The sequence below is a fragment of the Protopterus annectens genome, chromosome 10.part0 (assembly GCF_019279795.1).
Source record: "Protopterus annectens isolate FY-2018-M chromosome 10.part0, PAN1.0, whole genome shotgun sequence".
Taxonomy (NCBI): domain Eukaryota; kingdom Metazoa; phylum Chordata; order Ceratodontiformes; family Protopteridae; genus Protopterus; species Protopterus annectens.
This window is the reverse complement of record NC_056744.1, coordinates 641,171,573-641,194,925: the sequence shown is the minus strand read 5'-3', so window position 1 is coordinate 641,194,925 and position 23,353 is coordinate 641,171,573. Positions and strand designations below refer to the sequence as shown.

At 41.3% G+C, this 23,353-nt stretch overlaps 1 protein-coding gene across 9 annotated transcripts in view; it reads right to left on the bottom strand.

Moving 5' to 3' along the window:
* Positions 1-23,353, bottom strand: part of LRRC42 (leucine rich repeat containing 42) — a 296,973-nt gene that overhangs the window by 91,651 nt on the left and 181,969 nt on the right. For all 9 annotated transcript variants that reach the window (XM_044085477.1, XM_044085474.1, XM_044085481.1 and 6 more), the window contains 2 exons: positions 5,729-5,847; positions 1,361-1,449 (listed from right to left, as the gene is read on the bottom strand). In XM_044085477.1, the coding sequence (XP_043941412.1) occupies positions 1,361-1,449; positions 5,729-5,847 (208 nt within the window). The remainder of the gene's footprint in view (positions 1-1,360; positions 1,450-5,728; positions 5,848-23,353) is intronic.

Below are 23,353 nucleotides of genomic sequence, written 5' to 3'. Positions count from 1 at the left end.
TATATATAGTAAAAAAAAACATATATACTTGTCTAAATGAGTAAATGTTCCAGTTAGCAACTAATTCAGGCAAGGGTATTAACCCATGGCAGTAAGTGGACAATCTTTAAAAAAAAAAAAAAAACCCGACATAGGCTAACGTGTATGTTTTGATGTTTTCACTGATTAGATGGATCCTCAAATACAAACACAAATGCAGACCTTGTTGAGCATAAAAGGGAGAGCATGTACCCATGGTAGTGGTGCTGCGGTAGTGTTGTCACCTCACAGCAAGACATTGTCACGTTCGATTCTCAGCTAAAGCATCTTCTGTGCGGAGGCATGCGTGAATGGGCATGCCTTTGTTGAAGGTTGTGTGTCAGGGCTGGTAACTCGGCACGTAAAAATCCACTACCAAACATTAGCGGACCGGAGTTCCGCTGTGGCGACCCCCTAACCGGGATAAGCCGAAAGACACAATAATTTTTTTTCTGAAATGCATAACACAACTTATTTTCATCAGTACATTCTCCTACTGCCAAACACAAACACAGTGCTGATAACACTAAAATTTTTCCTTTATTCCACGCAGTTTCCATTTATGTACTAAAAAATTCAACCAAGCCTTATAATGCAAAACAAACATTGAATAAATAACTTTATACACTACAAGCAAAATGGCTAATTTGCTTTTACAATTTGACTTTACTAAACTATTACATAGCTGACTTTGTTGTTAATATCTTATTAAGTATTTTACTGTGACAACCGCTTCCTAAAAACTCATATCTTGGTTGTATTATATTCTTCATTTCATTGTATTATATCACATATTGCTTTTCTTTATCTTTTCTCCCTGGGTTGTCTCTCAGCTGGTCAGAAGGACAGAAATAAATAAATTAGGGTCCTCCTTTAAACAGGGGCGGCCCTGGTCTGATAAGGTAAAGCTAAACCTTTAGAATAATAGGATGAGGGTGTTCTCTATCCCTATAGGGCAGCTAAAGCAGTGAAGGGGAACACAGACTACCTCAAATGCCTGTCTGAATGAAGCCCCCCCCCCTCCAGCTGACTCTCACTATGGTGACACTGGGGAATGGTTAACGGCAGGCAGGCAAAAAAATTTGGTACGACTTTACATATTTTCCTCTTCGATGAGGCCAAATTAACATGCATACAGCTTACAGACTTCACCCTGTTACCTCACTTCTAACTATATCTGCCTCTTACTGCTATGGTCCTCAGGTTCTTCATCTTTCTCTTATTGCTCATTAGAAAGGATAGTCCAAGCATTTCTAGAGTTTTTCCTAGTTCTTTTAGAATTTAAAGATTAATATGTCAACTTTGAATGACAAAAAAAGTTCACAGCTTTAAAATGACTTACCTTTACACCAGTGTTTGAGATATCTAAAGTCTGAAGTTTCTTAAAACAGCAGAGGAATCCGATCCCAAAGTCACTAATATTGGCATTGCCTAATCAAAAAATATATAAAACACATAAAATACATAAAATGTACTTCTTATGAACCTTTTGCAGTACAAACTTTCAGCAACATCAGGAAGACGTCAAACCAGATTAAAAGAACAGCAACTCCTACATACAAAGATGTGAAGAAAGAAGGAAAAAGTGCTGAGCTTTTGTGTTTGGATTAGAGACAACTCTTGATTTACTGAAAGGAATCACAGAAACATACTCCAGCACTGATGTGACAAACACTTCTCTGTGAAAAGAGTAGAGTAGCTTCTGTAATGCAGAAATTGTTTTGTTATAAATGCCAACAAAAAACAGAGCCAGAAAAATAGCTAAACTTCCCTTAGGAAATCTCAAAGTACAGCAGAACGAATAAACCAAGGTATGAACGTCCACACAGTATAAATTTATTAAAAAACAAGTAACAAAAACATGTAAAGCTTTCGAGTAAAACACTCAATCAATACATTACTTTTGTTTTAATAAATTTATACTGTGTGGACATTCGTGCCTTAGTTTATTCGTTCTGTTGTTTTATTATAAAAGACAGAGAGAGAAAAATCATCTGTAAACTGTACACCTTTAAAGTTGTTTTGCAATTATCGACTAGTGGTATAAACATGTTACTATACTGTCTGCCTGAAAAATAAGATATTTTAACATTGGTCTCTGTAAACTGCTTGCGATCTCTGTTCATCTCAGCCACTCAGCTGCACATACATGGTAACTCAAAACAGAAAGTGTATTTGAACAGGGTCTGTATGTAGTCTGATACTAAGGCTATACAATTATTATGAACTTCAAAAACAGATGATGTAAGGGGAAAGTTATATACGGAGGTGCAGTTAGGGAGCTGGGTGTGATAAAATTATTGCTATAACATTTATTATGTCCTTTGAGTGTTAGCAAATACTTCCTATTGTTCTGGCAGGTGCTGAGGATTTGGCACCTGGTTACAGATTCTTGGAATGTGTGTTTTGGAAACCAGAGTTAGCAAAAGCCATAGTAAAATGTGCAGCCAAGAAACACAAGTACAGAGTCTGTGGGCTTACCAACATTTACTTTTGCTGGTCCCAACTTTGGCTACCTTTTACTACATGAGACATGGAAAACCACTTGAATCAACAATGCAATTTTTATCCTTCTCTTGTGTTATGTTTACAATTCACTGACCTAGTTAGTATGCAGCCCACTTCTCCTTACAGATTACTCTCTCCCTAGCAGGACCCCTGTTGCTACATCAGCTGTAATGGTTTGGTGTCATGTTGTAAGATTTGTGAATCTCTTTAAACCGCTGGACTGATCATTTGTATAATTAATAGTATAAACAATAAAATACACTAAAATAAGGCATCATTTTGTCCTTCTCAGTTGTTTTAAACATGTACTTCTGAGTCGGGGTATCCCACAATCCTGATGGAAGTGGGAAGAACTATGCTATTGGACATTCAAATTTATGCTAATTAGTGTCCATACTTTGGGGAGCTGGATGTACGTACTTAGCCTTTGCCCAAATTTCTCATGCCTGCAGTTTGAGAGGTATGCACAGAGCAATGAAACGTGGTACACAACCAAGTAACACCAGCTGGTATGCCTAGGCAGATAAACAGCAGCGTAAAACTAAGAAAGCAATTAATAAATGATTATGACATGTACAGATACTGCAGTCCACAAAGCTGGAAAGAGTATACAACACTGGCAGTGACACTGGCAAACAATTGTACTGTCCAGACAATGGCAGTAGCAAAAGTTAGACACCATAGGCATAACAGGAGGCATCCCTGACAACTGTTTCCAGATTGACAGAAGCATGCCTGACATCCTATGAAGTCTGTGTTAATGGATGGGATACAAGGTCCTAATTCCCCTGGAAAAAAAGAGTAATCACAGCTGTCACTAACCAGGCCAATGACACCTTTCAGAGGCCTACTAGATATACAAAAGAGCTATGCAAAGTCTCAGCCAGCCATGTTGTTGTTTATCTTTTCGGCTTTTCCCGGTTAGGGGTCGCCACAGTGGAACTCCGGTCCGCTAATGATTGGCAGTCAATTTTTTTTATGGTGCCGAGTTACCAGCCTGACACCCAACCTTCAGCAAAGGCACGCCCATTCACACACGTCTTTTGGAGGCCACTCGACCACGGGGAGGACATGCAGACTCCACACAGAAGGCACTCCAGCAAAGAATCGAACAGGAGAACCTCTTGCTGTGAGGCAACAATGCTACCGCTGTACATATTCTTCACTAATTGCTTTAGTGCAGGATACCCCATGCAGAACAGATATATATATATACACTCCCATAACAAACTACAGTAATGTGGCAGCTCCATGATATTAGATATCATTACTGCCCTGGATATCCTGCACATATTTGCACAGCCCAGGCCTATGTCAATAAACACGGATTCCATTCCCTAATCCAGCAGAGTGGTGCGACCATACCAGACGAATAACAGATGACTCTGACAAACATCCTGAGAGCAGACATGCTATGCAAAATACCATCCCTTTAAAAGTTAATTTGTATACATACCATGGTTTGAATAATGTTATGTGCAGGAAATGCCTAAAAAATAAGCATGATCTTCAAGATGCCCCTATGTAAGTGCCTCAAGTACAAGACTATTAAGCAGATTCTCATCCAGTGTCACTGACACTACTACAGAGGTTCCAACCCTCTTACTCTCCTCATGCATCCTTTGATCTTGCGTCTTCCTCCCCACCCTGTTCTTTACATCACTGATGTTTACCCTGCATTCTGTACTCAGCCACATATGGCCACCAACAGCATTAATGGTAGCAACAGCCTCGGTATACATTTCTGCACAGGCATTACGGAGCATCTTATTCTCTTCTTCCACAAAATTCACTTTTCCATTCTTTCCTGACAGTTGTACAACTAAAACATTAGAACTTTCAGTAAAACAACATAAGTTGAAATATTGTAATGTCCTTCCACTAAAGTCCACTCCTCAACGACTGTACAAATAACAGCAGTCTATATAGCCCATCAGCTTCAAAGTATGCACAAACTTAAGAACACTACAGGAGAGCTATGGTGCACAGTGATATAATGAAAAGTGAAAAGTGCCCATGCTGTATTACATTAATCATGCCCGTTTTAAGATGCTGATTGCATATCCACAGTTATATAATGAATATTCTACTGTTTCAGTGACAAATCTGTTACACACTTACATTGCTGATACAATATACACAGCAAATAACCCACATGTGGAAAGGAAACAGCCTATAAAAGTGTCAAAACAATGTTTCAAATGCCACTGAAAACCAGCAAACATTTGTTCAGTGACAACAAGTATATCCTTACAAGCACAAAACTCTGGCCACTGACACACAATGCCATGTTAGCACAATGTGTGTACATCCAATAGTGCATGCTACATTTCAGGAAAGTCTTTACCTTTCTATACCATATAGCTGGTAAAATAAAAGTCCCGAGCATGAATCAGGTTCAGATTGTGGTTTAGGTTCCTTTTGAAGCTAGCAAAGGGAGGGGGAGGACTGATAAGGCAAACGTGTTATAGTTTCAGATTGAGGACCACAAGCAGTCACTTGCTACAGAGGTGCAGGGTTTTATGAAGGGTTGCAGCACTTGGAGAAGTGGGTCATGTGACCTTAAGGCCCACTACACACTGAATGAACCCTACAGAGTGAGTCTGTGCATGTGCAGTAGGACATGACAGGGCTTAAAAGAAAACTCCAACTTCCTAATTGCCATGTCAACACCAGTGCTAGTAATAGGCCTTCACTCCCAGGAAGAACTGAAGGACTGCAGAGATCTCATCTATAGGACGATGAATGGGCCCAAAAGAGTGGCCATAGTCACCTAAGATCAAAAGCAAAAAACAAAAACAAAAAAAAAGTAATCACTTCACTTATTTACTATTTGTTAACTAGATAAATAGGTTAGTCCAAGGGTGTGACAGTTGTTTTTGATTGCTCTACTTGTTATACAAAGAGTACGAAGCAATGGACCATCCTCTCAACTCACCACAGATAGCTATATAATGCAAATACACCTCTTATATACTTCACCCTGCTACATATATACCACCAAAGTCACACAAGTACTCTGTATTTTTTGGGCCAAGTAGCTCCATCTTGCAAAAATAAACCAATGATGTACATTTTGTAGTGTAACATACACACACATCTTACATCTCCTGTAAATAAAGTAAAATAAAAAAGGCTAATTTAATATTTACATTCTATTAACAGACAGATAAAAAATTAACAGTATAATACTCCGACTTACAAGAGACATCAAGGGATTCCAGTTTTTCAAGCCCTCTTTTCATGACTCGAACAGGAGCTGTCAGTTTTCGAATTCCCATATCTGAAAGGCAGTTATCTTTTACATATAGCTGTTTCAAACTAAGAAAGAACAAGAATTATTATTATACATTTTTCAATTCACAGTCCCACAGGATGTCAGTATAAATGGTACCATGACATATACACAAAATTGCACCAAACCAACACACTGCAATCAAACAAGAAAACAACATCAGTTATATAAACCAAAAAAATGTTTTGTTTTTCCCGACATAGTAGTCTAGTCTGTGAAAGAGGCAGTTCAAGTCAGCATTTCCAACAAAACAAAAGAATGTTTACCTTTCCCCTTAAATAAAAATAATACTTGACAGCTCTTCCAAAATTCACTAGCCCCCACTACTCATCAAACAAGTTGCAAGTTTTGTTTTCATTCTTAACTCAGAACGTTTAATATTCAAGGCAATTAACAAAATAATATAGAACACTTCAATAAAAATTTCACTTCAATCAAACAGTATGACAGATGGATGCAAAACAAGAAATCTGCTTTTCTCACAGTCAGTATTGTGGCATAAAGTAGCTAATGTCAGTTTTGTTAAGAAAACCTTGCAATATGTTCCTTTCCAATTAAATAAAAATACAAGTCAGTGGCTTCTCCCACAATTCACAAGTAATCAAACTCCAACACTATACAAGATTCGCCAAATGAGACAATGTATTTCTTCTCCAGTCCAGAAATTCTAGTGATCAAGGCAGAACTAGCTTTATACAAAATAGCACACTACAACAAACAAGAGACCAATATAACCTACACAAACAAAGAAATGTTATAGTCTTGTGTGGCAGACAGTGGTCAAGGCAGCTTTGCCATGAAAATTTTAAGATATTTTCTTTTCACCTTGAATAAAAGTATTTACCACCAGCTCCTCTCACAATTCAAAAGTAATTAATATTCGCTAGTTTCCGTTGAAGCACTGTTTTCTCTCCTAACCCAGAACATTTAATGCTCAAAGAGAAAAGGAATTTAAATAAAATACCATCATTTAATAATGCAGCACACATTACAGTCAAGTAAGAAAACATTATGGACTATGCAAACCAAGACATTTTCTTTTCTCACAATTTACTCTGTGGCAGAGGCAATTCATATCAGCTTTGTCAGAAACATTTTGGAATGTTTTCCCCTTAAATAAAAATACCACGTAATGGTTCGTCCCACTATCCCCAAGAAAACAACTTCCAACAACTCACCAAATGTGATATAAGCTTTGTTTTCTTTCCTTACTGAGCAATTTTAATACTAATGGGAAAAGAACCTTAAATAAAATGCAACACCACAATCAAATAAGAAAACTGTATGAGCAATACAAACCAAGAAATTAATCATGGCGCAATCTATTGTACAGAAGAGACAGTTCAAGTCAACTTGTGTGAGCATAAACTATACATTTATGTATTTATTTTGTCCACTCTCCCTCCATTCCTCCCCAACTGTCTCATTTGTTCCCATCACAATGGTGAGGTTCAACCAGGAGGTGCCATTAGAGGTGGTTAGCTTATGGCAGATCTTTCTCTATGAAGTCCATGGTTAAGCAGAGGAAGGGGGCAATGCAATGGCCTGAGAATACTAGTCACATTGCTTGTCAGCAGGCATCTCCACTCCAAACTCAAAGCAAGAAAAGTGGTGTTTTCAGTTTCCACAAGGGAAACTGCATTCCCCTATGTGCTACAAGAGTGCCTGACCTCCCCCCAGAAGATAGGAGTCCAACCCCCTTCATACCCTTCCCAACATGTTTGGCTCCTCCAGTGCCAAAGCCTAAGTCAGTGTTCTATCATTTTGCTCCAAACAGTCAGGCAAAGTTTGTGCATTTACAAATAAAATCATATAAGCTTATTTATTTACTCCCCTAAGAAACTGTTTCATCAGGGCGTGGAAAATGACAGTAGGAAGAGTAGGGATGTGGGCTGAAATGGCACAAATGTACATCTTGATAGAAGAAAAGGATAAGCTTCTATCTACCAGGGTAGCCTGGTAATCTAAAATGGCAAAGATATTGGCTGAGTTAGGATTGAGGCCTTGCTGCTGACACCAAATGGAGAATCTTTTCCATTTGGCTGAGTATGATTTCCTAGTACTCTTTGAGAATTACTTGAACTTGTCTGCTTAGGGGTGTGCTCAGAGTAGTATTTTGGGAATTATCCAAGCTGAGAGTTTGAGAGTCTGTAGGTTGGGATGTACAAACATCCCATTGTCCTGAATCAGAAGGTCCACGCTCTGAGGTGACTGTTATGTTTTCTCATTGGTTAAACTCAGTAGCAGAGGATACCAGTGCTGCCTAGGACAGTGTAGGGCTATCAAGATGACGCATGAGCATTCTTCCCTATTTTTTAGGAGGACCCTTGGAAGAAGAGGCAGGGAAGGAAATACATAAAAGAACAGGTGGCTCCAAAAGGAAGGAGAAAGCATCAGTCCTCCATGCTGTAGGTAATTTGCACCTGGAACATAATTTTTTCAACTGAGCATTTCCTTTGGTGGCAGAGGTCTATCTGTGGGAATCCCCATTTCTGGACTATGCCGAGAAATGTTTCTCGATACACATGCCACATGTGGGGATCCATCAAGTTCCTACTAAGATGATCTGCTAGAGTGTTTTGAGTTCCTGGGAGGTACTGTGCCATGAGGTGCAACCCCAGGCAGTAAGCTATCTGCCAGACCTGCATCATTAGTTGGCAAAGTGAATAAGAGTTGGTATCCCCTTGTTTGTTTATACCGTGGTGTTGTCTGTTTTCACAATCAGGACCCCTAGTTTCCACTGATCTTTGAAAGCCACTAGGCCCTTTTGCAATGCCATCAGTTCTTTCCAATTTATGTGCTTGCATCTGAACTGATCTTCCCATCTGCCCTGGATTGAAGGTGTTGGAAATGAGCCCCCCCGCTCCCCCCAGGCTGTCTCTAAAGTATGTGTGGATAAAGTTCGGTCCTAAGGGATGAACCTGAATGGGAGACAGGTTCTGGGCGCATGCCCGTGTACATCATGAAAATTCCTCCATGAAGAGTAAGTTATCAGTGAAATTTCTGTCTCCAGGGACTGTGAGTGTTGGCACCACAGATTCCTGAGGTACCACTGCAGCTTCCTCATGTGTAGACTGGCCAGATAGATCATGATGATACAAGATGCCATGTAGCCTAATGCTCTGAGGAATTCCTTGGCCAAAAGACATGGTCTCTGCATAATGTTTTGGAAGTAATGAGTCAAAAAGGAGATTATTTCTTGGAGTAGGAAGGCCTTTTGAAGGGAGGAATTCAGAAGAGACCCCAGGAAAAACATCCTGGTGGATAGGTCTGTGCTGAATTTGCGAAAATTTATGGTGAACCCCAAAGAGGTGAGGAGGGTATGATTGAAGGCCAGATCCTTGAGGCACTTTGCTTGGCTTGTGGCTTGAATGAGCCAGCCATCCAGATAAGGGTAAATTAGGATTCCTCTTGTTTTGCAGAAGGCTATCACAGGTGCTAAATACCTTGTGAAGACCCTGGGAGCAGTAGACAAGCCAAAGGGCAGTGCACAGAAGTTAAAGTGAGATGTTCTTGCCCTGAAGTGAAGAAATCTTTGTGGAACATCTGGGTAACCTGAGTATCTTAATGGCTCTTTCAAGGTGAGCTTGTACCCATCTGAGATAAGTTTCAGAACCCATTTGTGTGAAGTAATGAGGGACCAGTTTTCTTTGAACAGGGATGGCCTTCTCCTTATCTCTGGAGAGCGTGAAGGGGTGGGGGTAGGGGAAAGAAAGAGAGTCATTGCTGCTCTCTGCCAAGACCCTGTGGCCTAGAACTCCCCTGCCTGGGCCTTTATGATTGCTGCTGCCTTTCAGGCCTTTCCCTCCGAGGCTTCCTCTGGCCACCTTTTAATTAAGAGGGAAAAAAAACAGTGTTTAGTAGGAAAATTCGAACTAAAACTAGGAGATTGAACTTGGTGGAAGTCCTTAACAGTTTGCATATATTTTGCTTTATCTTCCATTTTTTATTTTAGCACAGCCTCAGCCTTTGACCCAAAAAGGAAGCCCTTATCAAGGGATGCATCTAGAAGTTTGGATATGACATAAGCGAATCATGCCTTTCTAATGACAGAGCGAGATACAGCAGCTCAGCTAGAGCCCTCCATAACATCATTGCTGCAGTGTAGAGTGTCTAGCCACCTGGGAAGCTGGAATGGCAAAGGTCCAACAATTCCTTAGACATGTTCTTGCCCTCCAGGGAGGAAATCTTTTGTTTCATTTTATCTACAAAACTTTGTTGGTAGTTTTTCATATAAAACTGGCAGTTAAGGTCCCTCATGGCTTGGGCAGCGGAAGTGCAGACTTTTTACCAAACCTATCAAGGGCCCTGCTTTCCTTGTCAGTAGGTAAAGGATTCTTTGAAGAGCTGGATTTTGCTCCCTTGGGACCTGGAGTGACAATCTCTGGGACAGCAGAGGGGTTTTTGAAGAAGTATTTATGTGAATCCAATCCCCTGTAAAACCTGTCTGGTTTACAAGAGGCTGGAAGCAGAGAGTCTGGATTCAGGAAGAATCAATAAAGACATTCTCTACCACCTCCAAAACAGGAGGAACAACCAAAGGTTTGTGTTCTGAGAAGTCAAGGAACTCCCTGACCCTCTTTTTAGATTGTGGGTATTCCTGTGCCTCCTATTGGAAATGTTCCCTCATGGCATGGAGTGTTTCTCCAACTCTGATGTTTTCAGGAGGTGAAACTGAAGGCTGATTCTCTTCAGAATCAATCTTCAAAAGAAGTAAGGAAAGGTCCCTCCTCAAAGACAAGACTCCTCCTGGTCAAAATCCTCATCTGAATTAGGAGGTTCAGAGAAAACATCAGGGGTAGGATCCCTCTTCTTTTGTTTAAAAAGGGCATTGACAAGAGTCACCATAACTATAACGGCTCCCTATTAAAATGTTGAAATGTTGGAACTTGTAATGCCAAGTACAGACAGACCAAAAAAAAAAAAGATTGAAAATCCAGAACTCAGTCGAATCTCCAACATCGCTCTTCTCCTTTAAACTTCTGTTTTGTAGGGGGGCAAGCTCCATAAATATGGCATAAACCCCTAATGCTAACAAAAATAAAATAAAACTGGAGCTGAATTTAAATTTGCTACATCTTCTGACTCCTTATAGGTGGCTGCATTTACAAACAGTTTTGCACACTGCCGCGTGCTGCCGCTGAGGTTCCAGGCATAGCTAAAAGAAAGCCCTGTGGTTATCCTTTGCCTGGTAGGTTATCTTGACCTCAGATTTGGCTGCAGTAGACTTAATAGTCCCTCTTAGTTGTTTGTTTAGATTGATGTGTGCTTCTGCCATGCTGGGAGTAAGCACGTCTTAATCTTGGCTGTGACTTTTTTTTTTTGCTTGGATTCCACCAGGGTGGTTTGTTTTTGAATTAGTTCTAGGCTTATTTTTGGTGGGACTGCTGTCTCTATGCATTTACTGACATGATGGTCAGAGTTTCTGTGAACAATTCTGCACTGACATTGTGCTCTCAGGATTTGGGGGGGGTGTCAGCGTTCTCCCACATTTATGAGTACCAGGTCAAGTATTTTTAACCTCTATTGGGTGTAAAGACTATCTGGGTTCAGGGAATTTGTGTTTATGATGTCCAGGAATCTCCTGCTTCTGTAAGTTTGGGGTCATCTAACTATCCCAGTTTATAATGGGACAGCTGAAATCTCCCATGATATGGTATTGGGTTGAATGGTGAGAGTCTCCCCGTAAGTTCCAAGTATGACCTATGGGCTTCTTGGTTCTACTGATACATTAAATCACCAGACAGTACTGGTTATTTCTACAAAAAAAATCACCAATTACCTTGAAGACTTTTTTTCTATTCACCATAACTGTCTTGCACTGGGTGACTAATATCAAAGCTGATAAAGATGCCACCAAACACACCACAGAATTTCTCAATACAAAAGGAGGGATTTGGCTTTGTTCAGCCAGTTATTTCTGATGTCCATGTAACTGCATATTCTTTGGACTTGGAGTTCCAACATGGTGTGGTCATATTAGTCCTGCTGGTGGAATCAATGTCATAGAGAGGCTACCATTTCATTCACCTCAATTTGGGGCTCCCACTGGTAAGTCACCCTACACCAAGCTGGTCATGTTCACAGATTTGAGAAATGTTACCTGTAGTTACCTTACAACTGTTCTGGATTAGTTCCTAGTAGATCACAGTGCAAGATATCTTGAGTCAGAGGTACAAGCCGATAACTAAGCCATTTCCTGTGTTCTTGATCAGCTCGCCCTGTTTTTTTATATACATGTGTATTTTACTTTATGAATGCTGGCATAATGTTGAGTTCCAGGAGTTATGCAGACAAAGAGATAAAGGCTGGAATGCGTATGGAGAAAACCATGCCCGTTTGGAAGACAAATTTAGATTGGTGGATATTTAAACTGCTTATTAATCAAAGGTCATGCATAAGGTAATGTTGTCCAGTGAGAATTTTGTAGCAGCTAAGCATTCTGTCATGTTCTCCTAAATCATTCATAGACTGCAGTTCAGCCTGTCTGTGAATCAAAAATCCCTTAAATTCCCAAAATATGAGATGGCTGCACAACTCTAATGCCCTCATTGGGCATGGTTTTCAACTGGATCAATTCATGGTGGTTAGAAAAGGACATTCCAAAGGCTCCTCCATATTTCTGCAGCTCTAAGTTTAAATGTAGTGACCATCAGAATAACTTCCATTGTTTGTATAATCCACTGTTCATTAGCTACAGGACCTTCTAGGCTTCTAATATCTTGAGTCATTGGATTAGACCAATTTACATATTCTGAAGTCATCTGATAGAATGGAAGTATATGTAGTTTAAAAAATGCTATTATAACCTCTGTCCAAAACAAGTCAAATTTTAATCCACACAACCACATGATATAGAAAGCCACCTCCCCATCTCTAACCTCCGATTTATAGGGGAAGATCGGAGAGAACATAGACTATGTTTAGCAGTAATCTCACCTATATCATGGACTCTAAGAAGCATGTAATTTCAGCTTCAGAATCAGGAGCAGTACTGAACTGTGCCCTTATAAAAGTGACTAATTACCACCTTATTAGAGATCAATGAAGTTAAAATAACATGATCGTCACTGACCTATCTGCCATACAACACAATGAGTCATGAGATCTTGATGACAACCTGCGGCTTACATTCTACAGCCCTTGCATGCTTTACCTCTTGTGTCTCAGGACATAATCTTGAGGGGTTCCACAGGGTCTGAGCTTGTGTTTTATCTGTCCATTGCATATACAAGTCATTTGAAGGATAGGATTGAAACATTAGTCTTAAATTGATTCTTCCCAGCTACAGCTCTCTTTCTCTCAGTAGCAACTGTCTGGTTTTACTGCAGTTAGAGGGCAGATATGTCAATGTCTTAAGATTAATCTCGCAAAAATGGAGGTGGTGATTATACATGCTACTGTAAAGGCTACTGAATGCTCCTATTCTGTCTCTGGCCATTTCATATGGTGGAAACAGGTTGGAGTTTGTGTCCCAGGAGACAAAAGCTGAGATTGTGCTTGGATTGCATCCCATTACTAAGATGCAGTTTCTTCATGCTTTCATCTTCAGAACATTCTTGGAATGAAAATTTATTTACTTCAACCAAGAGCCTTCAAAAAGTTTTGCAGGCCGTGACCCCCTTCACCATAACCTTCGTGACACTAGGAAGCAAGTGCAGAATTCTTATTGGCATGTATTAGCACTACCATATCATTCCACTTGTATAAAATCTGCAATGGCTGCAAATTGATGAGACCTATGATTCTCATCTTATCTCACCATGTTCAACACAACTCAGGTCCTGCCTACATCCCCTACTGTCCAGTGCTGTCCTCCAGCTCCCACATAAACACAGAGGAGCTACTAGTGATTCCAAGGGCATGTCTGGAAACATATGGATGACAATCATTTCTCAATTAGGCATACGTCCAGTGTAATTCAATACCTCTACTAAAGATGGTTAGTGACCTGGAAGCCTCTCTAAGAACGTCACTGAAGAGCCATTTATTTCTCCAGTCCAACATCACTTAAGTTACTGATTTGAAACTACATTGCATCGTTTGTGAATTACTTTAAAAAGCTATGACATATATACTGAAATTAGGTGCTCAAATTATTAAAGAAAAAAGATTACAGTAATTTCATTTAATGATACTATTTATAATATTCCTGGGGCAACTATATTTAAAAAAAGGCATATGCTATCAAAGTACAAATTACAAAAAAGGGTATCTAAAAAGGCTGTGAAACTATTAGACCCTGACTGTACTGCAGTGATGTAGTTATCTTGTGAGGCTATGTAAAAACTCTCTCTTTAAAAAAATATCTCTGTCTCACTGGGATCTAACCATTGTAAAGATAATGAACAAACAACTGCTAAAGCTGAAGCAGTCCCAGTAAAGATAATCAATTAAAAACACATGATAATAAATCAACAGGGTTAAATGACAATATTCATTGTAAAGATAATCCATACATTACTGCATTACTAAAAAAATCAAGAAATGCTCAGGATTTATCTTGGGAACTTGTTTAAAACAAACATAATGACTTTCTGCCAATAAAAAAACTTCTCAATGAGTAAAAAATAGGATAGCAAAGAATGCAAATTGTTAACTCGTATGCACAGGCTAAGATTTAGAAAAAAGGGAGTAATGCAGATGCATAATGAAAACGGCAAAGTCAAAATAACTCGTTGCAGCCTGGTGGAGACCAAGCATAAACAAAGGTGGTACACCTGTGATGGGAAATGCATACTTAGCCAATTTGCTGGCAAAAGGAGCATGAATCATGGAAAAAGTGCATTGTACATCAACAAATGCATCATCACATCACTGCAGACACACCTGTAAATTCAGAAAAGGGCTACACAGCAAAGACCTACTATGTTCATACTTTAAATGGGAAGTAAATGCATCAAGACGGCAGTCAGAAAGGGAGGAAGAAAAGTGCAGGACACAGTGAGACAAGGCAAAAAGAATGTGGGAAGACAGAAGAAGAGTATGTTTTTGGCAGGACAGATGCCTTTTTTTTTTTTTAAAGAAGGTTAGACGTGGAAGATGTGCAAAGGAAGGAAGGCAGGCAGATAGGCATACCATTGCAGCAGTGGCAGATAAAGAGAAAAGGGAGATGCTGCCACAAATGGAAAGTTTACAAAGGAAAAACACAGCCAGAGTGTGGATACTTGGTGTTGGGGAAAACTTTACAAAAATAAATAAATAAATAAATTAAAAGGAAGGAAGTCACACACACAGAAAATGAACTGCAAGATGGAGGACAGAGGAGGGGAGAACTGACTGCCAAGCTGCACAGTGATGCACACAGCCAGAAGTAAATCACCTATGTGGCCATTCTTATGGCTGGACCTAGACATTGCTTACCCAGTAGTCAGGGTCATTCATCTGTGTGACTACATGTCACAACAGGACGCAATCCAGAGTGCCAGTCCGTGTGCCTAGCTCTTCATCTACCACAGCCATTACCAGTCCATTCATCTCCCATCAAATGACCCAGTGGGACCCTCTCCTTGATTATGCTTTCTGTTGAGCAGCCTACACCTCCCACTGCAGAAAATGTAACAAAAGGCAGCAGCAAACCTACCTTCCTGCACAGTGGACAAAGAGGTACATAGCAATGAACGATGCCAAATGCATATGTATTAAAATGGGGATCTACACCATGGCCAGCACATTCGGCAATACTCAGCCTTGGCCAGGAATACTGGCAGTAGCAAGGACTGTTTCACTTTTATACCACAATGATGACTGACATGATGCAAAGCAATTGACAATGGTAAAATTAAACAGCAACACTGCAAACAAGGTTAGCCAAGCAAATGATTCACAAACATACAGGTTTGACGCCATTCTACAAACATACCCTGATGTCTGGACAGGAGTGTATGCCTCTTCTTGCAAGCCAGTTGGCGTTCTACCATCTCCTCAAACAGTGAAAAAAAGGAAAAAGAAAAAAAACATATTTCCATGAATATCAAGAACTGCCTACAGGTGTACAATAAGGCCTTTTTTGCAAAAGCAATTATCAGTTAAGATATACTTAACAGATGAACTCAGGCACCCCACACCATAACTACTATATACTGAAGGAAGGTCAGGTTAGCACCTCTTCAAGTTGCCGTAGCGAAAGCTGCACTGCTTACAAGAGTGGCTGTTGCCTGATGGCTATCACTTTACATCTCTGGCAAAACAGTACCAAACGTCTTTGTACAGGGAGCCCTCATAGGAGTTTCCCAGCAGGCACTCTTGGTGGTGCAGATACAGGAGATGAAGAAAAACGTCTCACTCCTGCAGCACATCAGCCCTTCCAACTTCAACCCTTCCAAAGTCACAGCTACTTGCCAGATTAAAACCAGGAGGGAAAAGGCGGATCCTGTTAAGATGGTCATTGCAGAAACCACATGGCAGCATGATGTTGTCCAGCATCACAGAGCAGAAGAGTGACAACTACAGACATGTAGGGGAGGCAGAGGTGTGCCACTAAACATGGAGCCACACTTCTGCCAACACACGCATAGTATACCAGCATGTCAACATGTAGCAAAACAGTCTTCCAGGAGTTTCACTCCACTCCTATGGGCTGCTAAGTGGACCGCAAAAAGCTTCAGCCATGTGATTGTCATGCAGCTGCCCAAGTATGCACAGACTGCTTTTCAGCCTGTCATGTGTGTGTATGGACAGACAAGTCCCACTGCATACTGCAGGGCAACCTGAGCACCAGGCTACTCACGTTTCAGAAATAATTCACCTAAGTTATCTCATGGGCATAATAATCACTGTGCTGCAAGCAACAAATTAGCATGATGTAAACAACTATTGTCACTACATGGCTCATCAAGCTGTCTACAAACTAGCAAGACCGTTTTCATAAGAGCGTAGTGGAATGATCTATAAAGCTCAAAGTTGTTGTACAGTAGTTGTGGTAAGGATATAGAAGCCAGGAACAGCTAGGGATGATATTCACACATGCACACATATATATCTATATGTATATTTACACACTGTTTAGAGAGGGTGCTGCTTAACAGCAACCAGCAGATGGGGGAAGGGACAAGACATGGGTGTTGGGATGAGAAAATTGGGCAGATAAGGCACAGGACCAGACATCAGTAGCTCAGCAGACAAAATGGCAAGGACTGATGTAATAACTGCACTGGTTTGCAACACAGTGACATGTTGGACTGTATGCCCTCTACTACAGTAGTTCCGCAGACACACACAGAGAAATGGGGATGCAGACCTGCTACTGGAGTTAGTTTGTGGATGTGTTCATTGGACACGCAGTAGTGCTGACTGTATGAACACAGGTTTGTCTAGCATATCACAAGATGTACAGTTGTGTAAGAACTTATCATAACCACAGAAGCTCTTTTCACCGTTGCAGTATACCTTATTGAAGGGATATCCTACCAAGGGCAGTTGTACATCCGGCCAGCATACCAATGCCTTAGGGCCTTCTAGGCACCATACATCAGACATACATCCTACATCAAAGACATAAGACACAAGTGACATATGAACACTTCATCCTCAGAACTGAACTGCCCCAGGTGAACCAGAGCAACCAAACAGGCACAGAAAAGAAAGGACATGTGTATCCAAAAAAAGGGGAGAAAGAATGACCTCTTGGCCAAAGGGTAAGGAAAAGAATCTTCTGGTAGGAAAAGTCTCTGGAAATCCTTGCCCTTGTTCCATAGTTCTCCCATTCTAGATTCCCATTCAGAGGGGAGGGGTTCCCATTTTTTAGCTGGGGTCCTGGGGGGATGATGGGAGAAATAGTCGGATCTGCCTAAGGGCCTTTATCCAAATGGGGCCCCTGGCAGAAGTATCGTAGTTTGGTATGAGCTTAGTTAAGCATCAAGGAAGAGAACATGTGGCACAGTAAGTAGGCAGGAATGGCTAAATCCACATGCTGTGGCAATGAAAAAGTGCTAAAGGCTTTCCTAGAAAAAGAAAAATCCTGGTTCGCTGCCTTTTCTGAAATCCTGAAAAAAAAAGGTTTTCCCCAAAAGAAAATTTCCCAAAATAGCATAAAAGAAAATTCCTCATTCGGAGAGGCAGAAGGAATGGACTCTTCAAAGGACCTCTTTCTGCAGGAGAAAGGAGGCTGAATGGAAGAAATCCATCAGAGAGAATTCATAAGAAACTGGCCTCTCTGAGCTCTTCTCAATCTCTGTGAGAGGGCTGAGACTCATCCTCTGGTGGTGGGTGGGAGGGGTCTGTCTGAGATCCTCTTCCCCCCCGAGATCCCCTGCTAGACCTGCTGGGATCTGGATAGAGGGTCTTAGAGAGCACAGTTTTGAGGGGGTTCTTAGCAGTACAGTTTTGCAGTTTTTGCTTAGTTTTGCTTGCAAGGCCTAGCAGCTAGCATGGGCGCAGGGCTCAGCCAAAGGGGGCAGGGGGATAAAAATCAGAAGGCCGCAGATCTGATGCATGTCAATAAGGTAGCGGAGAGGGATTGAGTCAGCAAGATTCAGGTAAAGGATTCGGCAAGCCTTGGAAGCCGCAAAAGGAGGCGCTGGTTTCAGTCGAAACCGTTGACCGAGACACGCCGACGTCAAACCGACCGAAACCCGCCGGGGCGCGGGTTTCCTTTTCGAGTGCCTTCATCCTTTTCCTTGCGTAGTCGAATTTTTGTCGGCATAATGTAAGCAAAAATGGGCAAAAAAAAACCAGCGGTGGGGCCAAAGCCTCTACAGCAAATTCGACGCGAAATGAAGAACAGACACCACACAAGGACAAGCTGACACGCGGTCTGGGCCAAAGGTAGCTGCCGAAAAGGTAAGAATCTTTTGGATTTGTTTCCCACAATTTAAACAGTTACAATTTTTTTTTTTTTTTCTGACATTCAAGACATCGCTGAGAGAAGAAAGAGTCCTCAACGGGTACTTAGCTTGTCTTCTAGTTAGTAGTTGTTCTTCTAATCTCTTCCGGCACTCACCGGCACTTGCGAACAGCTTCTGCTTCGGCACCCAAGCGGCAAGAAAAGAAAGAGGAAAATGGCGCTGCTGATGCCTTTATACCCGGAAGAACAGCAGCGGTGACGCCGGGTGAAGTGCGACACCAGCCGAGGCCAGACCCAGACTTTGAATCGTCGACCAAGGGGCCCTGACGACAGGACAACCCATTTGTAAGGACTGCAGATGCATCCTTGAAGGACATCAGAAAGAGGAGGAAGGGATGGAATACTGCAACAGTGAAAAGGAGGAGATCTATTGTTATGGTAAATTCTTACACAATAGTGCTATGACCTTCCTCATCACTGTTGCAGTATTCCTTACTAAAGGGAGAGTACAAAAGCTACTGAACAGGATGTGAGGAGGAAGCAACACAGTAGCCCACCAAAAACATGTAGGATTGCCCTTGCATAGGCATCTCTGTCCCTAGAAACTTCATCTAACTTGCAGTGTTTAATAAGTTTGCACAGAAGACCAAGTAAAAGCTTCCAAAATTGATCTAGTACCCACACCCTTTAAAGAAGCAACAGCAGAGGCTGCAGTCCTAGTAGTATAAGCATGAACAGAAGAAGAAAGATGCTTACCTTGAAAATAACAACAAAAGGAAATTGCCTTACAAATCCAATTTCATGGCATGAAAGGAAACAAAACATATTTCCTAACATATTCAGCCTTATCTAAACAATATAGGAGCTGTCTGTGCAAATCTAAAGTATTTAGAATCATCTTACTGCTATCCTGAAGTGAAGGGAAAATGAAGAAAGATGAATGGACTGATTTAAAGACAAGTCATTGTCACCTTGGACACAAAAGAAGGATGGTATGAAGAGAAACCATCTCTATGAAAACAGAGAAAAGGGGGGAACTGCCATGAGGGCCTGGAGTTCAGAGACTCTCTTGGCAGATTAAGAGTCAACAAAACAGTCTTCCAAGTAAACAACTGAAGAGTAGAAAAAGCTGAAGATTCAAAAAGAAGCATGAGTCAACTTTTCCAGAACAAAATTAAGGTATGAAGAAGGTGGGATGGGTTTTCTTGGGAGCCTAATGAGAAAGATGGATTTCAAAAAACTGTTTAACTTGAAATCTAAAGGAAAGTGGCACACCCAAAGACACACAAGCAGAAATGATTAGCAACTCACACAAAGAAAAAAAGAACAGAAGAAATACCCACTAAAAAAGGGTCTCATTCAAGCTTGTGACACCAAACAGAAAATATTTTTCACTTAGCAACATAGGATGTTGTAGCTCTCTGCAAAACTCCAAGCACATCCTCAGAAAACTGGTGTTGAAAAAAAATAAAACCTTAGTACCCAAAGAGTCAAAAGTAGGGTGAGCAGATGAGGGTGAATGGGAGAGCCTTGTCCTTTGTGAAGTAATTTATGCTGACTGCCCCTGACCAGAAGAAACAGAAGGGAAAACCAATACTTTTAGGGCCAAAGGGAGTCACCAACAATATTATGGGCCTGTCACACACAATCTTGTGTAGGGCTTTGGGCAACAGACAGTGGAATAGGCATACAGAAACATCCCTTTCCAAGAAGAAGACATGGCATCCACTTAACAAGCCAGAGGACTTGGCACTCTGGAACAAAACCTAGGAAGTTGCCTGTTTAGAAGGAAGGCAAAACGATCTGCTTGAGGAATACCCCACCAATGGATAATGTCCAGAAGACCTCCTTTTCAAGCATCCATTCGTGAGTATCTGTCCTGGACCTGCTCAGGTTGTCTACCACTAGGCTGTACACTGAGAGAAAGTAAACCACCTGAATGATCAAATTGCTTATAGCAAACTCCCAAACAAGAAGAGCTAGTCTGCAAACAGGGTATGACTTAATGCTCCCTTGCCTGTTTACATACCACATGACAGTGGTGTTTCCCTGTGAAAACTACTGAGAGGACCTGGAACCCAGAGAGAATGCAGGGCTTGAAGAGTTAAATGCAGAGCTCTCATCTTTTTGATGTTGATATGGTCATCCAATTGTTGGAGACACCAAACTTTGGAAGAAGCCTCCAAATCCAGGTCTAAAGCATCTATACACAACTGAGTCATGGAAAAAGCTCAAAAAGACAGACTTGGATTCAGAGATATCCGATGAATCCACCATAGACATTCCTGTTTGAGACAAGGTAAGAGAGGAACATGACACTCCAGAGGATGATAATGCTGTAACCAAATTGTCTTTAGACATCAATGAAGTTTCTTCATGTGGAAGAAGGCAAAAGGAACCAGAATGGTCGAAACCATGTACCCCAGGGCTTGAAGAAGCTCTCTTGCAGATACCACTTGTAAAGGAATAAGATACTGTGAAAAAATATCAAAACGGTGACCTTGGGAGGTGGAAGAAAAGCCATCATAAGCAGGGTCTGAATCCTGCATCCCAGGAAGACTTCATCCTGTGAAGGGGTCAGAACAGATTTTTTGAGATTCAGGGTTAACCCCAAACTGTACAACAGAAACTAGAAGGTTGTTCAGGTAAGGAAAAATCTTGATACCACAGATTCTGCAGTAGGCTATGATCAGAGCCAAACATTTGACCATTGGTACTGCAGAAAGACCAAAAGGCAAAGTGGTTTTTATAGAGCCCTCCTTTCTGGGAAACAAGAACATTCTGGAATAAAACCCTATGCCTGTCAGAGGGAAGAATGGGCTGAATAGTTTCCTGAATTAAAGTCCAGAAGAATAGGAGGAAAGCAAGGAAGTTGGCAATATGGAGGCTGAGTTATCCATGAAAAGTGTAGCAGGGATTTCCAAACCATTAAAGTAATCTTTTTGAGTTATGGTAAGAACCCAAGAATCCATGCTGGTCTGCTGCTAGATGGGAAGATACAGAGCTAACTGGAGGAAAACAGGAATCTGACCAAGGGGCAAGGAAGGATGAATGTCAAACAGATACAGACTTATCAGAGAAAGAGGGCTTCTGAATCCTCAGGTGGCTCATCAAAAAATGCCCTTTTAGAATATCTATTGTCTCTTAAGGCATGTTTCTGCTGCTTACATACAACATTTCACTTAGAAGTATAACTATTTGACATCCTGCATAACCCCCCTCCCTTTATCCTTTAAGGTTTTAAAAAGCTCTGCAGTAGCAGACCCAAACAAATACTGAGTGTCCAGGGGAGACTCCAACAACTTGACCTTTACATCTTCAGGAACTGATTGCAACCTAAGCCAGGAGTACCTTTGTATAACAGACCCTGACACAGCCACCCAAGAAGAGGCCTCAGCAGCATCATAGCTGCATTTGATTGAGTTGTGAGCCACCTGAGAAGCAGAGCTCAATAAGGAAATAGCAGTCTTAGCTTTGCAGTCAGGCATGTTAGTTAAAATACTTTCAATTTTAGACAGATGAGTCAGCATATACCTGGTCATAAAGGTCTAGTAGTTTATGGGTCTGGAAGCACGGGTGGCCAAAGTGTACAATTTTTTTCTATTGGCTCATAAGCCAAATGTCCTTATCGGAGGGTAAATGAATAGAGGAAGACAGTAATTTGGAAGATTTGTCAGTAGAAAGAGACAGAACTGCAAGGTCAGTGGAAGGATTCTTATACAAGAACCTTTGAACCTCAGGCATCTTGTAAAACTTGATAGGTTTCTCAGGAGTGGGGGCGGAGACTCAGCAGCCTGGGAAGAGAAGAAAAGGTACTCAGAAGGGCTTCCAAAATAGGAGGGCTCCAGTAGGTCTGGGAGAGTCCATCTGTAAGAGGGCAGAATACTTCTTTTGGACCTTAGACAATTTGGAACATTCCCACTAAAGTGGTCCATTATTTTTACTGTAGTGTCTCGAAAAGAAAGGTCCTCAACAGGAAAATCAGAAGAAAGAGTAATCCTCTGACCATAAAGCAACAGCGGAATGGGTTTGAGAAGAATAAGCTAGGGACACTTCCTCAGAATCCAGATCCACATCATCAGAGGAGTCCAATTCCCTAGGTTTCAGAGGGAGCAGAAGAAAAAGGAACAAGAGAGGGTACTGACAATCCTGGGGGTGAGGTGGGAGGCTTCAGGACCACAACAGCCTTGAAAATACCCTGAGGGAAACCCTGCTACTCTTTATGAAGATCTCTGGCCACAGGAGCCACATGCTTATCCTTCTGTTTTTTCTTGTGAGTAACCTCTGCCCTAACAAACTTAGTTGGTTCAGAACTCTGCCTGACTTCGTTAATGGAACCACAGACTTCTTCCCTAACAAGTATTTGGGGAATCTCCTTAGGTTTATCCAACATAATCAGCCATGGCTCCCACTTTACATCTCTAGCAAATATATGCTCAGCCTCAGCAGATGCAGACATGTGGGTAACCAATGCCACATTGACCTTCAATTGGGTGGCAACACAGGGAGCTGACACCGGATATGGATGGTCCTCAGGTTATTCATCCAACCTGATGGACATGTCTGGCAGAGGCTGGACAACAGAATTCTCTAAAGACAATTTTTTTTTGGACTCAATCTTAAGAGGTTGCTAAAAGTCCAGGCAGGCAGATTCAGAAGCCATAGTTCTCTTAGCTAGCAACTTCAGACCCTGGTTCTCCAAATGAACTAAAACAGATGACAAATGTCTGCAGGGTCTGAACTATTCA